Source organism: Rhinoraja longicauda, chromosome 12, assembly GCF_053455715.1.
Source record: "Rhinoraja longicauda isolate Sanriku21f chromosome 12, sRhiLon1.1, whole genome shotgun sequence".
NCBI classification, from domain to species: Eukaryota; Metazoa; Chordata; class Chondrichthyes; order Rajiformes; family Arhynchobatidae; genus Rhinoraja; species Rhinoraja longicauda.
The window spans coordinates 37,547,355-37,567,608 of record NC_135964.1 but is presented as its reverse complement, the minus strand read 5'-3'; the positions used below and the strand labels follow the sequence as shown (position 1 = coordinate 37,567,608).

The 20,254-nt window shown below is 43.0% G+C and overlaps 1 protein-coding gene across 3 annotated transcripts in view; it reads left to right on the top strand.

Moving 5' to 3' along the window:
- Window positions 1-20,087, top strand: part of cep97 (centrosomal protein 97) — a 32,671-nt gene extending 12,584 nt beyond the window's left edge. For 2 of the 3 annotated variants that reach the window (XM_078409502.1, XM_078409500.1), the window contains 7 exons: window positions 1,541-1,654; window positions 1,856-2,022; window positions 3,183-3,347; window positions 4,495-4,628; window positions 7,007-7,787; window positions 13,602-13,677; window positions 18,069-20,087. In XM_078409502.1, the coding sequence (XP_078265628.1) occupies window positions 1,541-1,654; window positions 1,856-2,022; window positions 3,183-3,347; window positions 4,495-4,628; window positions 7,007-7,787; window positions 13,602-13,677; window positions 18,069-18,710 (2,079 nt within the window). In that variant the 3' untranslated portion in view covers window positions 18,711-20,087. The remainder of the gene's footprint in view (window positions 1-1,540; window positions 1,655-1,855; window positions 2,023-3,182; window positions 3,348-4,494; window positions 4,629-7,006; window positions 7,788-13,601; window positions 13,678-18,068) is intronic. The other variant, XM_078409501.1, reaches the window with a different exon arrangement.
- The last annotated feature ends 167 nt before the right edge of the window (window positions 20,088-20,254 follow it).

Genomic DNA, 20,254 nt, shown 5'->3' with positions numbered 1-20,254 from the left:
GGGGTCCAGCTTCACCGTACCACCGCGTACCACCTGCAGGCTAATGGTATCGTTGAGCGTTTCCATCGCCAGCTCAAGGCCGCCCTGAAGGCCCGCCTCATGGGTCCAGATTGGCTTGATGCCCTGCCCTGGGTGTTGTTGGGTATCCGTACTGCCCTAAAGGAGGACCTGGCCGCCACCTCCGCCGAACTGGTTTACGGTGCTCCGCTCACGGTCCCGGGGGAATTTGTCCCGTCGGTGTGGGGCCAGCCGGAACTGTCATCTTCCGTCCTGATGCACCTCTGTGACCGGGTTGGTACCCTTGCTCCTGTCCCGACGTCACACCATGGGCCCTTTCGCACTCATGTCCCTTCTGCCCTGCAGGACTGTGCTTATGTTTTCTTACGCAGGCATGCTCACCGCACTCCACTCCAGCAGCCGTATGAGGGCCCCTTCTAGGTGCTGCAGCATGGCCCTACCGCTTTCGTGCTGGACATGGGGGGGTCGGCGTGAGATGGTGTTGGTCGCGCGCCTTAAGCCAGCTCACGTGGATATCGACCAGCTCAGCCCTGGCCTCGGGACCGCCCTCCGGCTCCTCGCCCTGCACCTGGGCCTGCGTCGGTTCCTCCGCCGGTTGGGGTGCGCACTGGGGTTGGGCAGCTCGTGCGTCACCCTGTCTGTTTCTGCCTCCGGTTCTGGGGGGTGGGTCCTGTGGCGGTCCCTGGGGGCTTGGGCCACTCCCCGGTTTGAACCTCTCGGCACTAGATGGACAGATCGGGGGGATGGCCTTAAGCTACGGGGTTTCTGGGAAGGGCAGAGATTTTCCCTTAGTCTGCCTCGTGGCTTGGAGTTGAGCAGATATAAATAGCTTTCCTGAATACAACCAGATTCATTCTGCACTCGACACCGCCACAACAGCATGATGAAAGAGGATGGAATTTGTAAAGTTCACTAATCCAACCTGAACTCATCAATTTCTGGTCTTTGTTGGGGTGGATTAACTGTGTGGTGAGCAACCTGCTATTAGGTTAATAGTGGGGAGGGTGGTGGGTTTGGTCACTAAAGTCTACTGTTGAGGAGGTGTCCAACTTCAATTCATTTTCATTACATAGCGGCAGAGATTCCTGGATTCTGGAATCTTGTTAGCTGCAACAGCTGGATTCATGAGTGATTATATAGCACTGTGGCCAAGGAGAAGTGTGAACCTTCCTCCCAGGTACAACGTGCTTGTCTTTATGTAGTTGCTTTCCCCCTTCCCTCCCCCAATACTTATCAGCCAATCATCTGAAAGATTGCATTTCTTACAAAGTTGTAGTGGAGTGCTAAACATCAAACCAGAACTTGTTTCTGGAATTAATTCACACAAACAAATTGTCCACTTGATGTGAAAGTTCTTATCAGCTGGTTTGTATATCATTCCATTCAAATTGGACAACAATTGTCACACCTTTATTTTCTTAGGCTGTAAAAAGTACAATTGGAGCAAAGGCAAGTAATGTTTCCTGGTTTGCAAGAGGTTCTGGAATAGAGCTATGTTAAGGAAATTTATTTTACTTAACAGATACTTCTGTTGCATGGAAATACTATCACTACACTCCGTTCTGCTTCCGGCCACCTTCCTCCAGAATTAAACATTCTATCCCTTGCAGAGAACGAAATAAGAGATCTGAATGAGGTATGCCACATTTAATATCATTACAGTAACAATTATTTGGAATGAATGTGTTTGTAGCTTTAATGTTTACAGCAGATGCCTAGTTAATTTTTAGAAGTTCGAACAATTGCATTACAAAGTCCAATTTCATTTTCTTACAAGCAGTCCATTACATTGCGAGTATTCTCTTTCTTACCTTGAATCTCGTATAATGTGTGATAGGTTTCCTACCTGGGGTTCCTTCGCGAACTAGAGCAGCTATCAATCATGAACAATCCTTGTGTGATGGCAACACCCTCCCTTCCTGGATTTGACTACAGACCATATATTGTCAGTTGGTGTTTAACCTTACGGATTCTAGATGGCTATGTAATCTCACAGAAAGAAAGGTAAATGGAAATTTGAAATGTTTTTGTATAGAATGTACAAGAGATATTCTCGTCAATAGAAAGTCATGATCACTAGAATATGTTTTGCATATTAACCATGCAAAAAATACTAGTACTGAAGAGTGAATGATCTTTCTATTTTCAATATCAATACTGGATCAATTGTTCTTGGATCTGCACTGCATAGTTACATGCAACATAAAACGTGGCTACTGTGTTCCCACAAAATTTCATCTCCAATGCAAACTATACAGTGTAAATTCATTGATGCTGAATTGAGAATTGATTCAGGTTCAATTGAGTGGTACTTCAGGTTTTGACTCACTTGAAATTAATTTAGAATGGCCAAATGCATTTTGATGAGTATTCTTAATAGCATTAAGTATAACTAAAGTCTGGATTAGATTCAAATCAAAGACTGAAGGGCGATATGAATGTATCCATAGTTATCATTTATGTGTTTTTTTTACTTTAGTCGTATTTACGTTAAAATATTGAAAAGGTTTAGTACATTTTATCTTATTTATCTTCTGGTATAAATTAGATTAAGAGATAAAAGCATGAAGTAATAGTTCGAAAAGCAATCTATCACACAAATAGGTTTTGAGTGATGCTTGGTACATCAACCAAACATTTCTTCCGTATACATATGTGAGAATAAAGCTACCTCTGCAATGACAGTATGACAGGAACACATACACAACCATTTATTTTTAATGCAGTTGGTACCAGATAGGTGAAATACTAGATACAGGATATTGAAGGTGGGGGTAATTGTTGAAAGATTCTTAATAGTATTATTTCTGTAAAATCTGCCCAGAATTACATTTAATTTCCATGTTTCTGAGATGTTATTGAGAAGGTTAACATTTATTGTCCATTTCTGATAGATCTGAGAATGGAACTATGCCCACAAATTTGTTGAATATATCCATAAACTAATCCTATAATTTTACCCTATTGATGCAGTTTATGTATTTGTTGTACATGAAAATGCATCATGGATTATTAGCAATATTTGTTTTTCTTGTGTATAACTTAAAGGAAGTAAAATGATTTGTTCAGTTAGCTGTATTTTGTTTAACACTGGCAGCTTCAAAAACAATAATGTGACAAAAATTGTACAGAAATACTGCATAGCTTATTTTGTTCTCTTTCAGTCTCAAAGCAGAGTGGCTATATAGTCAAGGGAAAGGTCGATCATTTCGACCTGCCCAACACGTGCAGCTGGTCCAATATTTGGCTTCAGTTTGTCCTCTCACATCAACTCCGGCACTACAATCTGCAGAGGATGCTAAACTTGAAAAAATTCTAAATAAGCAGAGGTAATCAAAAGCATATGTGATCCAAATATGACCATGTTTTCAAAATAGATAAATACAAAATTGTATGGCAAGATTTATTGGTGATAATCAAGGATTTTTACTGGATTTTCAAATGCTTTTTTTCTGGCATCATCATGTTTATATCTATGTCACCACATAGAAGAGAAAACTCTGTAACAGAATTTCGATATCAAGAAAACAATCATTGCAGAGGCACCAGCTTTTTGACAAGAGCCAGAAGACAGACTGTTCAAGAGCATTTAAAAATATATGCATGGTTCTGGCATTCTGCTATTCTATTTTTCTATACTGTTACTCTCTTTATCTTCAATCATACATGAGTCTTCATTTCTTTCTCCTACCTACCTTATTGGTGAAACTAAATCTGATTTTGCAATTCCTCCATTTCCTTTTTCATATGAAACTAAACTTCATTGGCTTTCAGATAGTGCTGTATATCTGCAATCTCCACTACTTCTTGTTGAAGTCAACTTTCCATAGAAAAACTTTTCCTTTACTAGATAGTCATGTCAAGTTTGGCCAATTTAGATTTTATAATAGATTTCAACTTCTATATATTTCATTGCAATTTAGTGCCAGCACTAAATCCAGCTCTGTATTATCTATTATCACTGACTGTAACATTTAGAAGAAAATCATGTTCCATTAGGATAGTGAGAGCAGAACTATGGGACACGGAGGAGATGCGGTGAAACACCATTTACTAAAGAATGAGAATATCTTGCGTGTCATGGAATGAAAGCCTAATCTTGTGAGCAGAAGCGGTGGAGACAAAAAGAAAATTGAGAGCAGGGATTAGAATTTCCTAGAACATGATTTTTCAAACTATCAACTGAAGATGTTGAGCACAAGCTCCCTAAGACATCCCATATGACGTGATGGAATGAATGGATGAATGTTGCGTCTCCATCTGGCCTGAGTAAAACTATTCCCCTATTCAATGTTAAATGCCGCAAAGTTATTTGTATTGAATAATTGCTGCTTTAGAAAAAATGGTTTGGATATTAATATCAATTTTATCCTTCTGTCGATGTATTCTATGGAATTATAGAGCCATGCAACTATGTTTGTAAACAAAATAAATTTGGATTAGCAAATGTTATTTTATGTTTTGTTCTGGCACTAGGCTTCACCAACTTGAACTGATGGAAAAGTTCCAGAAGACCAGCCATATCCGACATTCAAGTCCCAATTTGGAGCTATCATTTCAAAATGAATATAACAGCCCGCACGGAAATCATGCTATCCAGAATGCAAAAGGTAGGGTAAATGCAAGAACTATTATGTTGTGAGTGCAAGTGACTTGATGCTCTGAAATGGTTGTCAAACAAGACATTCAAAAGTCATTCCATCTATTTGTTGCAAGGCAACCATTTTGCTTCAGTGCGTGCTGTACCTGCATGCTTACTTTCAGTGACTGATGACCAAGGACACCCAGGTCTTTTTGCGCCTCTCCTTTTCCTAATCTGAAGTCACTTACCACTTCATAAAATATGAACAACGCTGCTTTCTATCACTTTCTAAACTTTATATATATTCTTTATGCCCCACTCTTTAATTTTACATATTAATCAACTTTTATCCATTTAACTATTTGCCCCAACCACATATGCCTTAATTTCTGACTATTTAATGTTATCAAGAGGTCTCTTATTGCATTTTTTGAACAATCATAAAGCTAGAAAGCCAGTCATACTTACAAAGCTCAAATGTTATTACTCCCACCGTTCAACATTAAATCACTGAAAAATGTGCAGGTTTAAAAAAAAAAAATTGTCAATTTCATACAAGTTGAAAATGAAATTGACAATTTCCCTGGAGAGAAGGAATGGGTGATGTTTCTGGTCGAGACCCTTCTTCAGACTGAAGAATCAAGGGATATGGGGAAAAAGCAGGAATGGGGTACTGATTTTGGATGATCAGCCATGATCATATTGAATGGCGGTGCTGGCTCGAAAGGCTGAATGGCCTACTCCTGCACCTATTTTCTCTGTTTCTGACTACCTTACCTGTGGATTACACATTTGGCTGTGCCTGTATTGGCAGGAATGAGCATTGCATTGGATGTTGAGGATGCTTCCATCTGTTGACGGGTTATTGAGAAACTCTCTCACACACTGTATTCCCAGTATTTTGTTTTTAATTACCTCCTACAGAGTAATGACATATTTTATTAAATATAATAGATTCAGAACAGAATTAAACTGCATTAAACTGCCTGTTGTGTGCTAAAGAGGGCCATCAGCAACTACAGAATTATATTCCACCATTTGCAATTTGATGCCCTGGTATATGTCTCTCATACTCTACCATTATCATCAAACTGGGAGTTCAAGACTGGTTCAATGCTGATTATGGAAGAATCTGCCAGAAGCAGCACCAGGTATAACAAAAAAATAGATGGCACTCTGGTGAAACATCAACACAAAACCATGTCCATCCAACATAATGAAAGAAGTGTGGTATTGAGTTGGGCATCTCTACAAATGAGCAATGGCTTTGGTAGCAGGTAGACTGAGTTGGAAGGAGTGAGGCTTCAGGGGGATAGAGGTGGGGAAAGAGCAATGTCGTAGCAAATAGAATATAACGTGGAAAATGTGATGTCATCCACTTTGGTATAAAAGATAAAAAGAGTGTTTTTTAAATGGTGAATGTGTTCATCTTTTGAGGAACCTAGCTATTCTGGTACACAAATCACTGAAAGTAAACATTGTTCATGGTTCAGCAAGTAATTAGAAATCCAAATGGTATGTTTATTGAAGAGGATCTGAGTACAAGAGTAGAGATCTCTTCCACTAATTATATAAAGCCTTAGTGAAACTGTACTTGAAATACTAATTATAAGTCTGGTCTCCTATCCAAGGAAGGATTGACTTGTGAATGAGGCAATCCCGTGATGATTCACCAGATTAATTTCTGGGAAAGCAGGTTTGTGGGATGAGGAGAAATTAAGACTAAGATGTATTTTCTTGAGTTTAGAATTTTGCATGAGGCTTGACAGGGTGGATGTAGAGTTAATGTTCAGTTGGTTCAGGTGTCCATAAAACATGGGTCACATTCAGGAGATTTAAAAGCAACAATGAGGAGAAATTTCAACACCCAGATGCTATTGATTTTTTGGAAATCTGTATTCAAGTGTTGTTGAAACTTGAATGCCAATTATATTCAAAGTTGAGATTGAGAAGAATTTTAGATATTAGGTACATGGATAGAAACTATTTGGAGGGATGGGGGCCAAAAGCAGGCAAGTTAGCGTCTGAGACTACCTCCAGTGGGATCCAATGCTGTAGCAAGGCAAGTGAGAGGTGGGAAGTTGAGATAGAAGGCAATTACAGCGTTCAGTAGACTGGGTAGGTAGGAACATGACAGAGCAAAGGAAAAACGATTGGATTAGATCACATTTCTTTCAACGCTCGAAGCCTGACTTCTATGCTGGAGGGCCCTACAAGGGCGAGGGCAACATTTAAAAGACATTTGCACAGGTACACGGTTAGGAAACATTTAAAGTAATATGGACCAAATGCAGGCAAATTGTACTAGCTTAGATGGGGTATCATGGTTGGCATAAACAAGTTGTGCCAAAGGGCCTGTTTCTGTACTCTATGACTCTGACTGTATACAATATATTTTTGCTTTAGAGCCCATACTTCGCATTAACTCATGGGTTGCAGTGAGTGGCCATGGACAGCTGTCCAAAGCAGTGAAACAGCTCTCACCAATTCCAGGTGAAGTGTCAGGATGCTGTCACGGTGAGCTCTTCTTGGAGGATATCCAGACTGATGAAGATAAATTGAATAGCAGTCTTTTGTCTTCTGAATCCACATTCATGCATGTTACCACTGCAACAGCGCCTCTTTCACCTTCCCGTGATCCAAGGCTTCCTGCAGATAGTCTGACTGCAGAAGATGATGCTTGCACACTACTGCATTTGGAAACTGGAGTTAAATGTGAAGATAGTGATGATCAAAAATACCTGAAGGCAACAAGGGGAACAGAAGATTATGAAGCATGGGTGGAAAGATCTTGTGAGAGAAGTAAGGAAGAGAGTGTCAGCAAGGTGTTACCTGCATCCTTTCCAGTGCAATCTTGTGTTACCTTCACTTCAAGCAAAAGCAAAAACTCAATGTCAGCCCAATTAACAAAGGAACGCTGCTTTCCAGACAACAAATTATTGAGTCAGGCACAAATAGAAACTGTCCAGGAGGATATGGAAGATGATTCAAAGCCAGATAGACCTGATATGTGTAAACTATTTGAAGAAAGCCCAGAATATATGAATAAAGCAGCTGTAAAGATTCAAGCTTGCTGGCGTGGATTCTACACTAGGAATTGGAATCCAAAGGCAAAAGAGATGCGTTGTGAAATCCGACTACGTAGGATGCAGGAACATGTGGAATACTTAAATAAAGAAGTAATCAGGTGAGATATAAGAGAGGGGATGGTTTCCTGCATTATTTAAAATTCATACTGTATTCTGTTTATGTGCATTGTATTTAGTTCAGTTTAGAGATACAGAGTGGAAACAAACCCTTCCACCCACCGAGTCCATGCCAACCAATGAACCCCGTTCACTGGTTTAGTTTAGTTTAGAGATACAGCCTGGAAACAGGCCCTTCGGCCCACTGAGTCGGCACCAACCAGCGATCCCCGCACACTAACACTATCCTACACACACACTGGAGACCATTTACACTCATACCAAGCCAATTAATGTATAGAAGTACAAGGTAGTGAAAAGGCTATTGGCATGCTGATCTTCATCTGTCATGGCTGAATGGTGTCAAGTTAGGAAGAGGGGATGTTCAACGAGATCTGGGTGTCCTAGTGCATCATTCACTGAAAGGAAGCATGCAGGTACAGCAGGCAGTGAAGAAAGCCAATGGAATGTTGGCCTTCATAACGAGGAGTTGAGTATAGGAGCAAAGAGGTCCTTCTACAGTTGTACCGGGCCCTGGTGAGACCGCACCTGGAGTACTGTGTGCAGTTTTGGTCTCCAAATTTGAGGAAGGATATTCTTGCTATTGAGGGCGTGCAGCGTAGGTTCACTAGGTTAATTCCCGGAATGGCGGGACTGTCGTATGTTGAAAGGCTGGAGCAATTAGGCTTGTATACACTGGAATATAGAAGGATGAGGGGGGATCTTATTGAAACATATAAGATAATTAGGGGATTGGACACATTAGAGTCAGGAAACATGTTCCCAATGTTGGGGGAGTCCAGAACAAGGGGCCACAGTTTAAGAATAAGGGGTAGGCCATTTAGAACGGAGATGAGCAAGAACCTTTTTAGTCAGAAAGTGGTGAAGGTTTGGAATTCTCTGCCTCAGAAGGCAGTGGAGGCCAGTTCGTTGGATGCTTTCAAGAGAGAGCTGGATAGAGCTCTTAAGGATAGTGGAGTGAGGGGGTATGGGGAGAAGGCAGGAACGGGATACTGATTGAGAATGATCAACCATGATCGCATTGAATGGCGGTGCTGGCTCGAAGGGCTGAATGGCCTACTCCTGCACCTATTGTCTATTGTCTATGGCATGAAGTATAGAAGTTGGGATTTTATGTTTCAGTTGTAGAATACATTGGTGAAGCTGCACATGGAATATTATGTTCAGTTTTGGTCACACTCGTGTAGGAAAAATGGCACTAAACTGGAGAGAGCGCAAGAAAGATCTTTGAGGACGCTGCCAGGACTTGAGGAACCAGGTTACAGAGTGGTTGGGCAGGCTAGGAATTTATTCCTTGGAGTGCAGGATCTGATAGAGGTGCATAAAGGTGAGAGATCAGGAATCCATGCTGTATCTTTAAGATGGCGGCGCGTCCAGACGCAGCGGCTTTGCGCTCCCACATTCGATGCAATCCGGAGCAGCCCAGCACCGAACGCGGCTGCGAGAAAACAGGAAAAAGTACAACCAGAAAACGCAACGTACTTACCTTCACCACGAAGAATTCCAGGGCGGCAGCACGTCCTCACACAGCAACATCGCGCTCTTCAAAGCGCTGCAAACCACGCACGGAGCAGCCCAGTAGCGGTGGGAAAAACCCTACCTGCACCGGAATCCAGTCGAAGCCCGTGGCGGTGAGTACAGACCCAGCGGCAGGTCCAGGTCCAACGGCAGCGGCAGGTCCAGGTCCAACGGCGGCATGTCCAGGTCCAACGGCAGCAGCAGGTCCAACGGCAGCAGCAGGTCCAACGGCAGCAGCAGGTCCAACGGCAGGAGCAGGTCCAACGGCAGGAGCAGGTCCAACGGCAGCAGCAGGTCCAACGGCAGCAGCAGGTCCAACGGCAGCAGCAGGTCCAACGGCAGCAGCAGCAGGTCCAACGGCAGCAGCAGCAGGTCCAGGTCCAACGGCAGCAGCAGGTCCAACGGCAGCGGCAGCAGGTCCAGGTCCAACGGCAGCAGCAGCAGGTCCAGGTCCAACGGCAGCAGCAGGCCCAACGGCAGCAGCAGGCCCAACGGCAGCAGCAGGCCCAACGGCAGCAGCAGGCCCAACGGCAGCAGCAGGTCCAGGTACAACAGCAGCAGCAGGTCCAGGTCCAACGGCAGCAGCAGGCCCAACGGCAGCAGCAGGCCCAACGGCAGCAGCAGCAGGTCCAGGTCCAACAGCAGCAGCAGGTCCAGGTCCAACGGCAGCAGCAGCGTGTCCCCCAAGGCACCGCAGCTCCCGGAAGGCGGATCGCACATGGAGCCGCATGGAGCTGCTCAACATCGGACACGGCTGCGAGTGACTGGCTGGTGAGTACCACAAAACCCTCACCAAAGTCCCGACGGAGCTCGGTAGAACAGGCCCCTGGACCACCACACCGGGGAGTTGGAGACGGAGCCAGCGCAGGGAGAGGAAGCAAAAACGTGGTCGGAGAGCGGGGGTGCAGGCCAGACTAAGGAGGGCCCCACAAAGACCATCCTTACCAAGCATCTTTCTCGCCAATGTCCGGTCACTCTCCAACAAGCTGGATGAGGTAAGGCTGTGAATCAACACCCAGCGATCTCTGAAAAACTGCTGCGCGCTGATCTTCACGGAGACGTGGCTCAACGCGCTGGTCCCCGACGGGGCTGTGGAGCTAACAAACCGCTCACTACATCGTGCTGATAGAACAAAGGATTCCGGTAAGAGCAAGGGCGGTGGGCTCTGCATCTACATTAACAATGACTGGTGCACCAACCACACTGCAATAGAGAGCTACTGCTCCCCAGACCTGGAGTACTTACTGCTCAAATGTAGGCCATTCTATCTGCCGCGGGAGTTTACGATGGTCATCATCATGGCCGTATACATTCCCCCACAGGCTAATGCTAACCTAGCACTAGCACAGCTGCACTCGGCCATCAGTAAGCAGCAGGATGCCCACCCCAACGGTGCCTTCTTTGTTGCAGGGGACTTCAATCAGGTCGACCTACGAGCCTCGCTCCACAAATTCCATCAGCATGTGCAGTGCCCTACCAGGGGCTCAAACACACTGGATAAGGTGTACACCAATGTAAAGGACGCCTACAGAGCTCTCCCCTGCCCACCCCTGGGACAATCCGATCACCTCTCACTGTTTCTACTGCCCGCATACAAACCCCTCATCCGCAAGACCAAACCCACAATAAAGACGGTCAAAATATGGCCCGAGGATGCCACCCTACAACTCCAGGACTGCTTTGATCGCACCGACTGGGACCTGTTTGCACAACAGGCCACCTACGGTTCAGAGGTAGACTTGGAGGAATACGCATCCACTGTGCTCTCCTACATCAACTGCTGTGTGGAGAATGTCACGGAGGACAAGGAGATAAAGATGTTCCCAAACCGGAAACCCTGGATGAACAAGGAGGTACAGAACCTGCTGAGGGCACGCAACAATGCCTTTAAATCTGGTGACACTTCAGCATACAGTGTTGCCAGGTCAAACCTGAACAAAGGTATTAAAAGGGCCAAAGACACCCACAGGCAACGGGTGGAAGACCACTTCAACACCACGGACACCAGAAGCATGTGGCAGGGTGTCAGGGACATCACTGGCTACAAGAGCAGCCCTGCCTGCCCCCACAGCGATATGGCACTGACCAACGAGCTTAACACCTTCTTTGCCCGCTTTGAAACTGGCAAAACCACCTTGAGTGAAAGAACCCCAGCCGAGGCGGTGGGACAGGTCTTGCAACTGAGCACACAGGAGGTACAACGCGCTCTGCAAAGGGTCAACCCACGCAAGGCTGCAGGACCGGATGGAGTTCAAGGAAGGGTACTGAAGGACTGTGCTGAACAGCTGGCTGAGGTATTTACCAGGATCTTTAACCTGTCATTATCTCTGGCTACGGTCCCCAAGTGCCTGAAGTCGGCTATCATAATTCCGGTGCCGAAAAAAGCAAAGATCTCCAACCTGAACGACTACCGCCCGGTTGCCCTAACGCCGATAGTCATGAAGTGCTTTGAGAGGCTGGTCCTCTCATACATCAAATCCAGCATCCCTGACTCACTGGACCCACATCAATTTGCATACAGGGCAAATAGATCCACAGAGGACGCCATCTCTCTGGCTCTTCACACTGTCCTGACTCACCTAGAGAGACAGGGCACGTACGTGAGGATGCTATTCATAGACTATAGCTCCGCCTTCAACACGGTCATCCTCACCAAGCTCATCACCAAACTCCACCAGCTAGGCCTCAGCTCGTCATTATGTGACTGGATCCTGGACTTCCTGCTGGAACGACCGCAGGCAGTGAGAATGGGCCCGCACCTGTCCTCCACTATCACCCTGAGTACCGGCACACCACAGGGCTGTGTTCTGAGCCCCATGCTCTACTCCCTCTTCACACACGACTGTGTTCCTGCATTCGACACCAACACCATTGTCAAGTTTGCAGATGACACAACGGTGATCGGGCTGATCACCAACGGGGATGAAACAAACTATAGAGCGGAGGTGCAGAACCTGGCGGACTGGTGCTCGGATAACAACCTGTCCCTAAATACCACCAAGACCAAGGAGCTGATCATCAACTTCCGTAGTTCACATAACGGGGAATATGCCCCGATCTCTATCAACGGGGACAGTGTGGAGAGAGTGCCCAGCTTCAAGTTTCTGGGCACTCACATTTCGGAGGACCTAACATGGTCCAATAACAGTGCTGCGCTGGTCAAGAAGGCACAACAAAGACTGTTCTACTTAAGAACACTGAAAAAGTCTGGTCTACCCCAACAGCTGCTGACGACCTTCTACGCTGCACCATAGAGAGCATCCTAACGCATGGCATCCCTGTGTGGTACCTCAGCTGCACGGAGGCAGAAAGGAAAGCTCTACAGCGGGTAGCCCATAGAGCTCAGAGGGCCATCGGAACACAGCTACCAGACTTGGAGGGCATCTACAACACACGATGCCTCAGAAAAGCCACCAGCATCCACAAAGACTCTTCACACCCCTGCAACAGTCTGTTCGAACTCTTTCCATCGGGCAGACGATACAAGGCCTTCTATGCCCGCACCTCCAGACTCAGGAACAGCTTCATCCCCAGGGCCATAGCTGCTATGAACCGGTCCTGCTGAGCCGGATGGCCACAACGCATAGATCAACTTGCACTTTACCCTGTCCAAAACTGTTACAACTGTTTAGTTTCGTTGGGTTGCTGCTGTCTAAATTACCTAAATTATTGCATCGTATGGGAGGCGCATTCCCAATCTCGTTGTACCCCTGGGTACAATGACAATAAAGATATATTGTATTGTATTGTATTGTAAAATCATGATGGGAATAAATAGGGTGAATGTACAGAGTCGTTTTCCCAAGGTTGAGGAATTAAGAACTAGGGGGTATAGATTTAAAGTAAGAAGGGAAAGATTTATTTGAAACCTGAGGGGCAACCTTTTCACATGGAGGGTAGTATGTATATGGAATGAGCCACCAGAGGAAGTGGTTGAGGCAGATGGAAAAGCAACATTACTTGGATAGGAAAGGTTTAGGGGGATATGGGTCAAATGCAACTAACTTAGTTGGGCATCTTTGATGGCATGAATGAGTTGGGCTGAAGGACCTGTGCTATATGAATTTATGTCTTGCCTGTGAGAAACCCATATGGTCGTAGGACGAGAATACAAAGTCCACATAGACACCATGGAGTTCAGGATCTTATCTGTGTCACTGGAGCTGTGCTGTCCAATTTTGGAAGGAATAACATTCTTCTGATCAACCAATGACTGCTTAAAAAAAGAAATATTCTTGTCAAATGTCAAAAATGTTCTATCATTTCTACTTTTGTAGATGGAGGAAACAATGTGAAGAAGAACGTATTCAAAGAATGGTACAAGAAGAAGCTGTAAAGTTCTTATGGAATGCGGTAACTTCTCTTATTGCATGTGGTCTTGTCATCTAGACAGAATTTAATTAACTCAAAATTAAAGTGAATATGTTTCCATATTATTCAAAGCTGAACTTCCTGTTCACTATATTCCATTGCTATCACATACATTTTACAAAGCGTAAGTAAGATGACAACATTAAGTTTAAAACACTGTGATTTGTTAAAGCTTAAAGAAAAATTGGAAGGAGAGAAAATGACAACTGTGCCCTGGAACATCCAGAACAATATTGACAGCAGATGAAGCTGGGATCAGAACTTTGACACCAAGCAAAGTGTCACTGAATTAAACCATTATTAAGTGGCTAATATTCAGAGACAATGCTTAGATTGTCATGTCTCCTCCAATACTGTGTCTTTAGTGTGTATAATGGGTTCTGGGCCTCCCCCTACATGATCCAGCCCAGTAGTTTTGGATTAAAGTGGCACGGTGGTGCAGTGGTAGAGTTACTGTCTTGCAGCACCTGCAGCGCCAGAGACCCGGGTTCAAACTCGACTATTGGTGCTGTCGGTTCGGAGTTTGTACGTTCTCCCTGTGACCGTGTGGGTTTTCTCCGAGATCTTCGGTTTTCTCCCACACTCCAAAGACGTACAGGTATGTGGGTTAATTGGCTTAGTATAAATGTAAAATTTGTCCCTAATGTAGGATAGTGTTAATGCGCGGGGATCGCTGGTCGGCATGGACTCGATGGGCCGAAGGGCCTGTTTCCGGGCTGTATCTCTAAACTAAACCATTTATTGGCTATTCACATGGCAGTCAATTTGAGATTAAGTTGTAAAAACTAGGATCAGATTTCATACTTAAATAGGTTTTAATCTGCCTTCAACTGCATTCAGAACAATGTAATACAAATCCTTCTGTATTTTTTGGTACTTTGATCAAAAACATAGAGTTTGTGCAAATTGGAGGAACAGTATATCATATTTCGCTTGGGCAGCTTACAGCCCAGTGGTATGAATATTGGTTTCTCTCACTTCAGGTAGTCCCAGTATTCCCTCTCTCTATCCCTCCCCCACCCAAGTCGCACTAGATTCTCGTTTTCACCTGACAAACAGCTAACAATGGCCTGTTTCCTTTATCATCGTTAATTTGTTGCATATCTTTCATTCATTGTTCTTTATCTCTCCACATCACCGTCTATATCTTTCGTTTCCCTTACCCCTAACCAGTCTGAAGAAGGGTCTCGACCCGAAATGTCACCCATTCCTTCTCTCCAAAGATGCTGCCAGAGATGCTGAGTTACTCCAGCTTATTGTGAATATCTTCGGTTTAAAACAGCATCTGCAGCTTCTTCTTACACATAGAGTTTGAGGGTCAGGAAGTCATGTTACAGTTTTATAAAACTTTGATTAGGCCGCTTTTGATTATTGTATGTAGCTTTGGTCATCCCATCACTGGGAGGATGCTGAGGCTTTGGAGAGGATACTGAAGCGTTTTGCCAGAATACTGCCTGGATTTGAGGATATTAGACATAAAGAGAGGTTGGACAAACTTGGATTGTTTGCTCTGAAGCGTTGGAGGTTGAGGGGAGACCTGACAGAAGTATATATTTATGAGAGGCATCGATAGGGTAGATGGTTAGAACCTTTTTCCCATGGTGGAAAAGTCAAAGACATGAGGGCATAGCTTTAGTATCGAAGGGAAAAGTTTAAAGCAGGTGTGCAAGGCAACTCTTTCTACACAGAAAGTGGTGGGTGCCTGGAATGCGTTGCCAGTTCTGGTAGTGGAAGTAGTTGTGTTTAAAGCTTTTAGATAGGCACATGGATTTGCCAGATATAAAGGGATATGGATTACTTGCAGGCAGGGGAAATTAACGGCATCATGTTTGAGTTTGTCATTGTGTACCGAAGGGCCTGTTCCTGTACTGTAGTGTTCTATGTTCCATAAGGAGTAAATGGATGACTTCAAAATGGACTTTATTACACTCAGTTGATCAGATCCAATTATCTCTTGTCTTCTCTGCTTCATCAGATTACTCACTTGGGTCAAACTGCAGATGGGCCAAACTGCAATAATCTAGAATGTATGTTAAAAGCATTATAGATATATTTCTTACGGCTACTGTGTTCACTGGATTCAGTCCAGAGATGGTGAATTGGTTACATTATTATTTCATGTTTTTCCACTACATAGGAATGAACCATTTAGACAATTGGGCCTTTGGCAGAACTCTGAGCAATTACAGACCACAAGACTTTCCTTGTGATCTATTCTCTCTCTCATGCCCATCAACTTTCTTAATTCTCCTGAAACCCCCCCACCTTGACCAGGAGCAATCTATAGCAGCCAATTAACGTCAACCAGCAGGTGTTTGGGATCTGGAGAAACCCATGGGGTTTCTAGAAGAATACTAACTCCATGCGGATAGCACTTGAGGTGGTGATTGAACCTAGGTCACTGAGAATGTGCCTCCATGCTCCACCAACATGTCATATGAGGAGAGATTAAGCAGACTATATCCTTACACCATAAAGAAAGAATGAGAGGTGATCTCATTGAAACTTACAGAACTCTTATGGTGATTGATATGATAGAAGTGAAGATAATGTTTCCACAGGGTTGGGATATCTAGAATAAGGTCTCAAAATAAGTGATTAGCCATACAAAACACGGATGAGGATTTTTCTTTCACCCAGAGAATGGTGAATCTTAGCACTTCTCTACCCAAGAGAGTCGTGAAGACGAAGTATATGCAGGACAAATATTGTTATTAAGATATGAAATTAGTGGGTGAAAGTAGCCCTGTGTTAAAGATCAGCCATATTCTTATTGAGTGGCAGAGAAAGCTTAAGAGAACAATTAAAAGTAGTCCAGATTTATTTAAATAAAGCTTATCCCACAAAATTGAGATCAATAGACCAATAGGTGAATGAACACTTGCATTACTGCTGAAAGCTCTGCAAGGACTGAACAAACAAAAGGTATCCTCCAGACACAAAAAAAATTGACGATTCAATACAGGACTGCATACTACTGATAACGTTAAATATTAGATGTGAATATGAAGATGAGGTAAAAAAAGGGAATACAGGAGATATTGCAAAAGACTCTCGGAAGAAGGGGAACAGATGTTCTAGAGGGGAAAAGAAATTAAGGGCAGGGCCAATTGTGACCGATGTGAGAGGGGAGGTAAATACAGAAGTTAAAGTGTTGTACTTAAATGCGCGTAGTATAAAAAATAAAGTGGATGAGCTTGAGGCTCAGTTAGTCATGGGCAAGTATGATGTTGTAGGGATCACTGAGACATGGCTACAAGAGGACCAGGGCTGGGAACTGAATATTCAGGGGTACACAACATATAGAAAAGACAGACAGGAGGGCAGAGGGGGTGGGGTTGCTCTGATGGTAAGGAATGATATTCATTCCCTTGCAAGGGGTGACATAGAATCAGGAGATGTTGAATCCGTATGGATAGAAATGAGAAATTGGAAGGGTAAAAAGACCCTAATGGGAGTTATCTATAGGCCCCCAAACAGTAGCCTCGACATAGGGTGCAAGTTGAATCAGGAGATAAAATTGGCGTGTCAAAAATGTAATGCTACGGTGGTTATGGGAGATTTCAACATGCAGGTAGACTGGGAAAATCAGGTTGGAAATGGACCCCAGGAAAGAGAGTTTGTAGAGTGTCTTCGAGATGGATTCTTAGAACAGCTTGTACTGGAGCCTACCAGGGAGAAGGCAATTCTGGATTTAGTGTTGTGTAATGATCCTGATCTGATAAGGGGACTAGAGGTAAAAGAGCCATTAGGAGGCAGTGATCACAACATGATAAGTTTTACTCTGCAAATGGAAAGGCAGAAGGGAAAATCGGAAGTGTCGGTATTACAGTATAGCAAAGGGGATTACAGAGGCACGAGGCGGGAGCTGGCCAAAATTGACTGGAAGGAGGCCCTAGCAGGGAAGACGGTAGAACAGCAATGGCAGGTATTCCTGGGAATAATGCAGAGGTTGCAGGATCAAATTGACGATTCAATACAGGACTGCATACTACTGATAACGTTAAATATTAGATTAGATTGACAACATAACATCATGCAATTTCCTTGCTTCTTCCCAAGAAGACTTACTTGCACATTCTAAATTATTCTGTGGAAATGATTCAACGTATATATTCAATAAGATATTTAAATAGGTAGGATGTGTAGGAAGGAACTGGAGATGCTGTTACCACCGAAGACAGACACACAAAATGCTGGAGAGACAGGCAGCATCTCTGGATAGAGGAAATGGGTGACGTTTCAGGTCGAAACCCTTCTTCAGACTACAAGGGTTTTGACCTGAAATGTCACCCATTCCTTCGATCCAGATATTTAAATAGGATTCTCTTTGAATTTTTTTCAGCATTGTTATCTTTTCCTTTTTGCTGCAGGTTCAGCGCCTTCAGGAATGGCAGCTATCCATGACCCAGAAAGAAAATGAACTACTGCTAGAGAATACTACAAAAGAATCCATACTTCTGCAGCCTAACGTTATTCATCTTTCTGCACATACATCCTTGAATAACCATAAAAGCCTCCCTTCCAGACTAAATACTCACTCAGAGTTTTCACTGCCAGCATTTCCTGATTCTGGCTTTCACTCTTCAGACATAACCCACAATTGTCTCCAAGATTCTCTGAATTCTTGTAAGAGTTCGTCAGATGAGAGTACGAGCACAGTTTTAGAAGCCACCTGTGAACTTAAAAAAATCGACACCGAGTGTTTCAAGAATGATCCCGAGGAGCAAGAAATCCAAGAATCCGTCCACACAAAATGGAATAAGGAGAACTCCAATGGCGAACAGGACAGCAGCCTTATACAGCAGTATCTTAATTCTGTAAGGCAGCTGGAGGCTGCAGAGGATGAATCCAATTTTAGTGGGAGAACAGAGTGCAGTAGTCAAAACGATGTTCATGATTCCCTTTGTGGTTCTCCAATGGAAATGCCTGAAGATGACTGCACTGGAATTCCAGATTCCTTACGTCAAGCAGAAGAATGTGTGAGTGATGGACAAGATAAAGACATCGAGTGAATCTTTGAGCATTATGAGTTGATGTCAATAACTGAAACTGTGATCATGTAAGAGCAATGCTAATAAGCCCAGAATATTTATGTGAAAGCAATACTAAGAAGGCCTAAATTGTCTAAAGTACTGGAAAAATATCAGATTCAATGCTTGTTCTTCCAAAGAAACCTATTCCAAATTGTTATTGTGCAAATTAAATCTATTAATTTAGTTTTACCTGTTGATATTCCACCTAGTATTGATTTGCATTCAAGGTCCTCTTTTTAGACTTTCTTGATTATTCTTTCTGCTGACAAGTATTCTCCATTCTCTTCTGAACTTCCAGTTATCTATAACTCTTGGTTCAAAGTGTGAATGTGTAGATCTACATCTCCTTTCAGCATGAGCATGATCGAGATTATTAACTTTTTGCATCTTATTTGGAAGGTGTAAAATTGTATTATGTTCTACGACAAAACACTGTTGTATAAAAGCTTCACTAATTATTTTGACGTGTTGCGTAGAACGATGATCTGATCTTAAGAGTCCAGGTGTATTTGTTATTAAACCTATATGTAACTATAAGTCTGAAAAAATATTATTACTTCCCTTTATTTGAGTAATTTATTTTATTTACCAAAAATGCAAGTGCAAATGTATATACTTGTAAAATTAGGATTAATGCTAAATGCATAAAGATCTGTCTCCTTTGTTAACATATTTATTTAAAGTCATGGTAAATAACTGAACACTTTGCTCGGAAAAAAATGTACGTTTATAATAGCAATTTAGAAATAACAAAATACAGACACTTCTCAAGTGATCAATTTTATTTTATTGATGGTTCTGTGTATTTTCAGTGGCAACTCTTGCAGTTTATCACACAAGATACGATATTTCTGGCCCATACTTTGTTTTTTGTTATTAAATGAAGAGCTCTCATCAGGGAAGTTAAACGGCAAGGATGCAAATGTTATCAGTAATATTGTCTTGACATCATGAATGGCTAACTGTATAAGGGGGTAGAAGTTGAGATAATCCTACAAATTTAGTATATATCGCCATAGAATGAACAAAAGTTGTGGATACATCTCAATACATTATACATTAAATATTTTAAATCTTCCACGTGGAGGTTTCATGGTGCCTTCACCATTCTAACCTGAAGGGATTTAAGCCAGTCAACATTGTTTATTCCTGGATAAAAAGCACAGTGCTCAGATGTGTACAGAAGTGAAACTGCAAAAGACTTCCCCCTTAACATAAAGATGTGATATTTGAATTCTGAGAGTTTCTGAGGTCTTCAAACTTATCTTTTTTTGTAATGTTTTTTGTGAAAATTACTATTTCATTTCTTTTTCAAACATTGCACCCCTGTAGGATCAATGATAATTTGATCAATAAAGCATACCATTATTGAATTTCAGATCTACATTCATCTTTATCTGGATAGGCAATATAATATTCTGCTTTAAATTAAAAAATTAACTTTTCTGTTTATATTTCACATTGTGTGAACAGATTGTTTGGCCTTCTAAAGACTGTCCTCTAGTGTAAATACAACAGGGTCA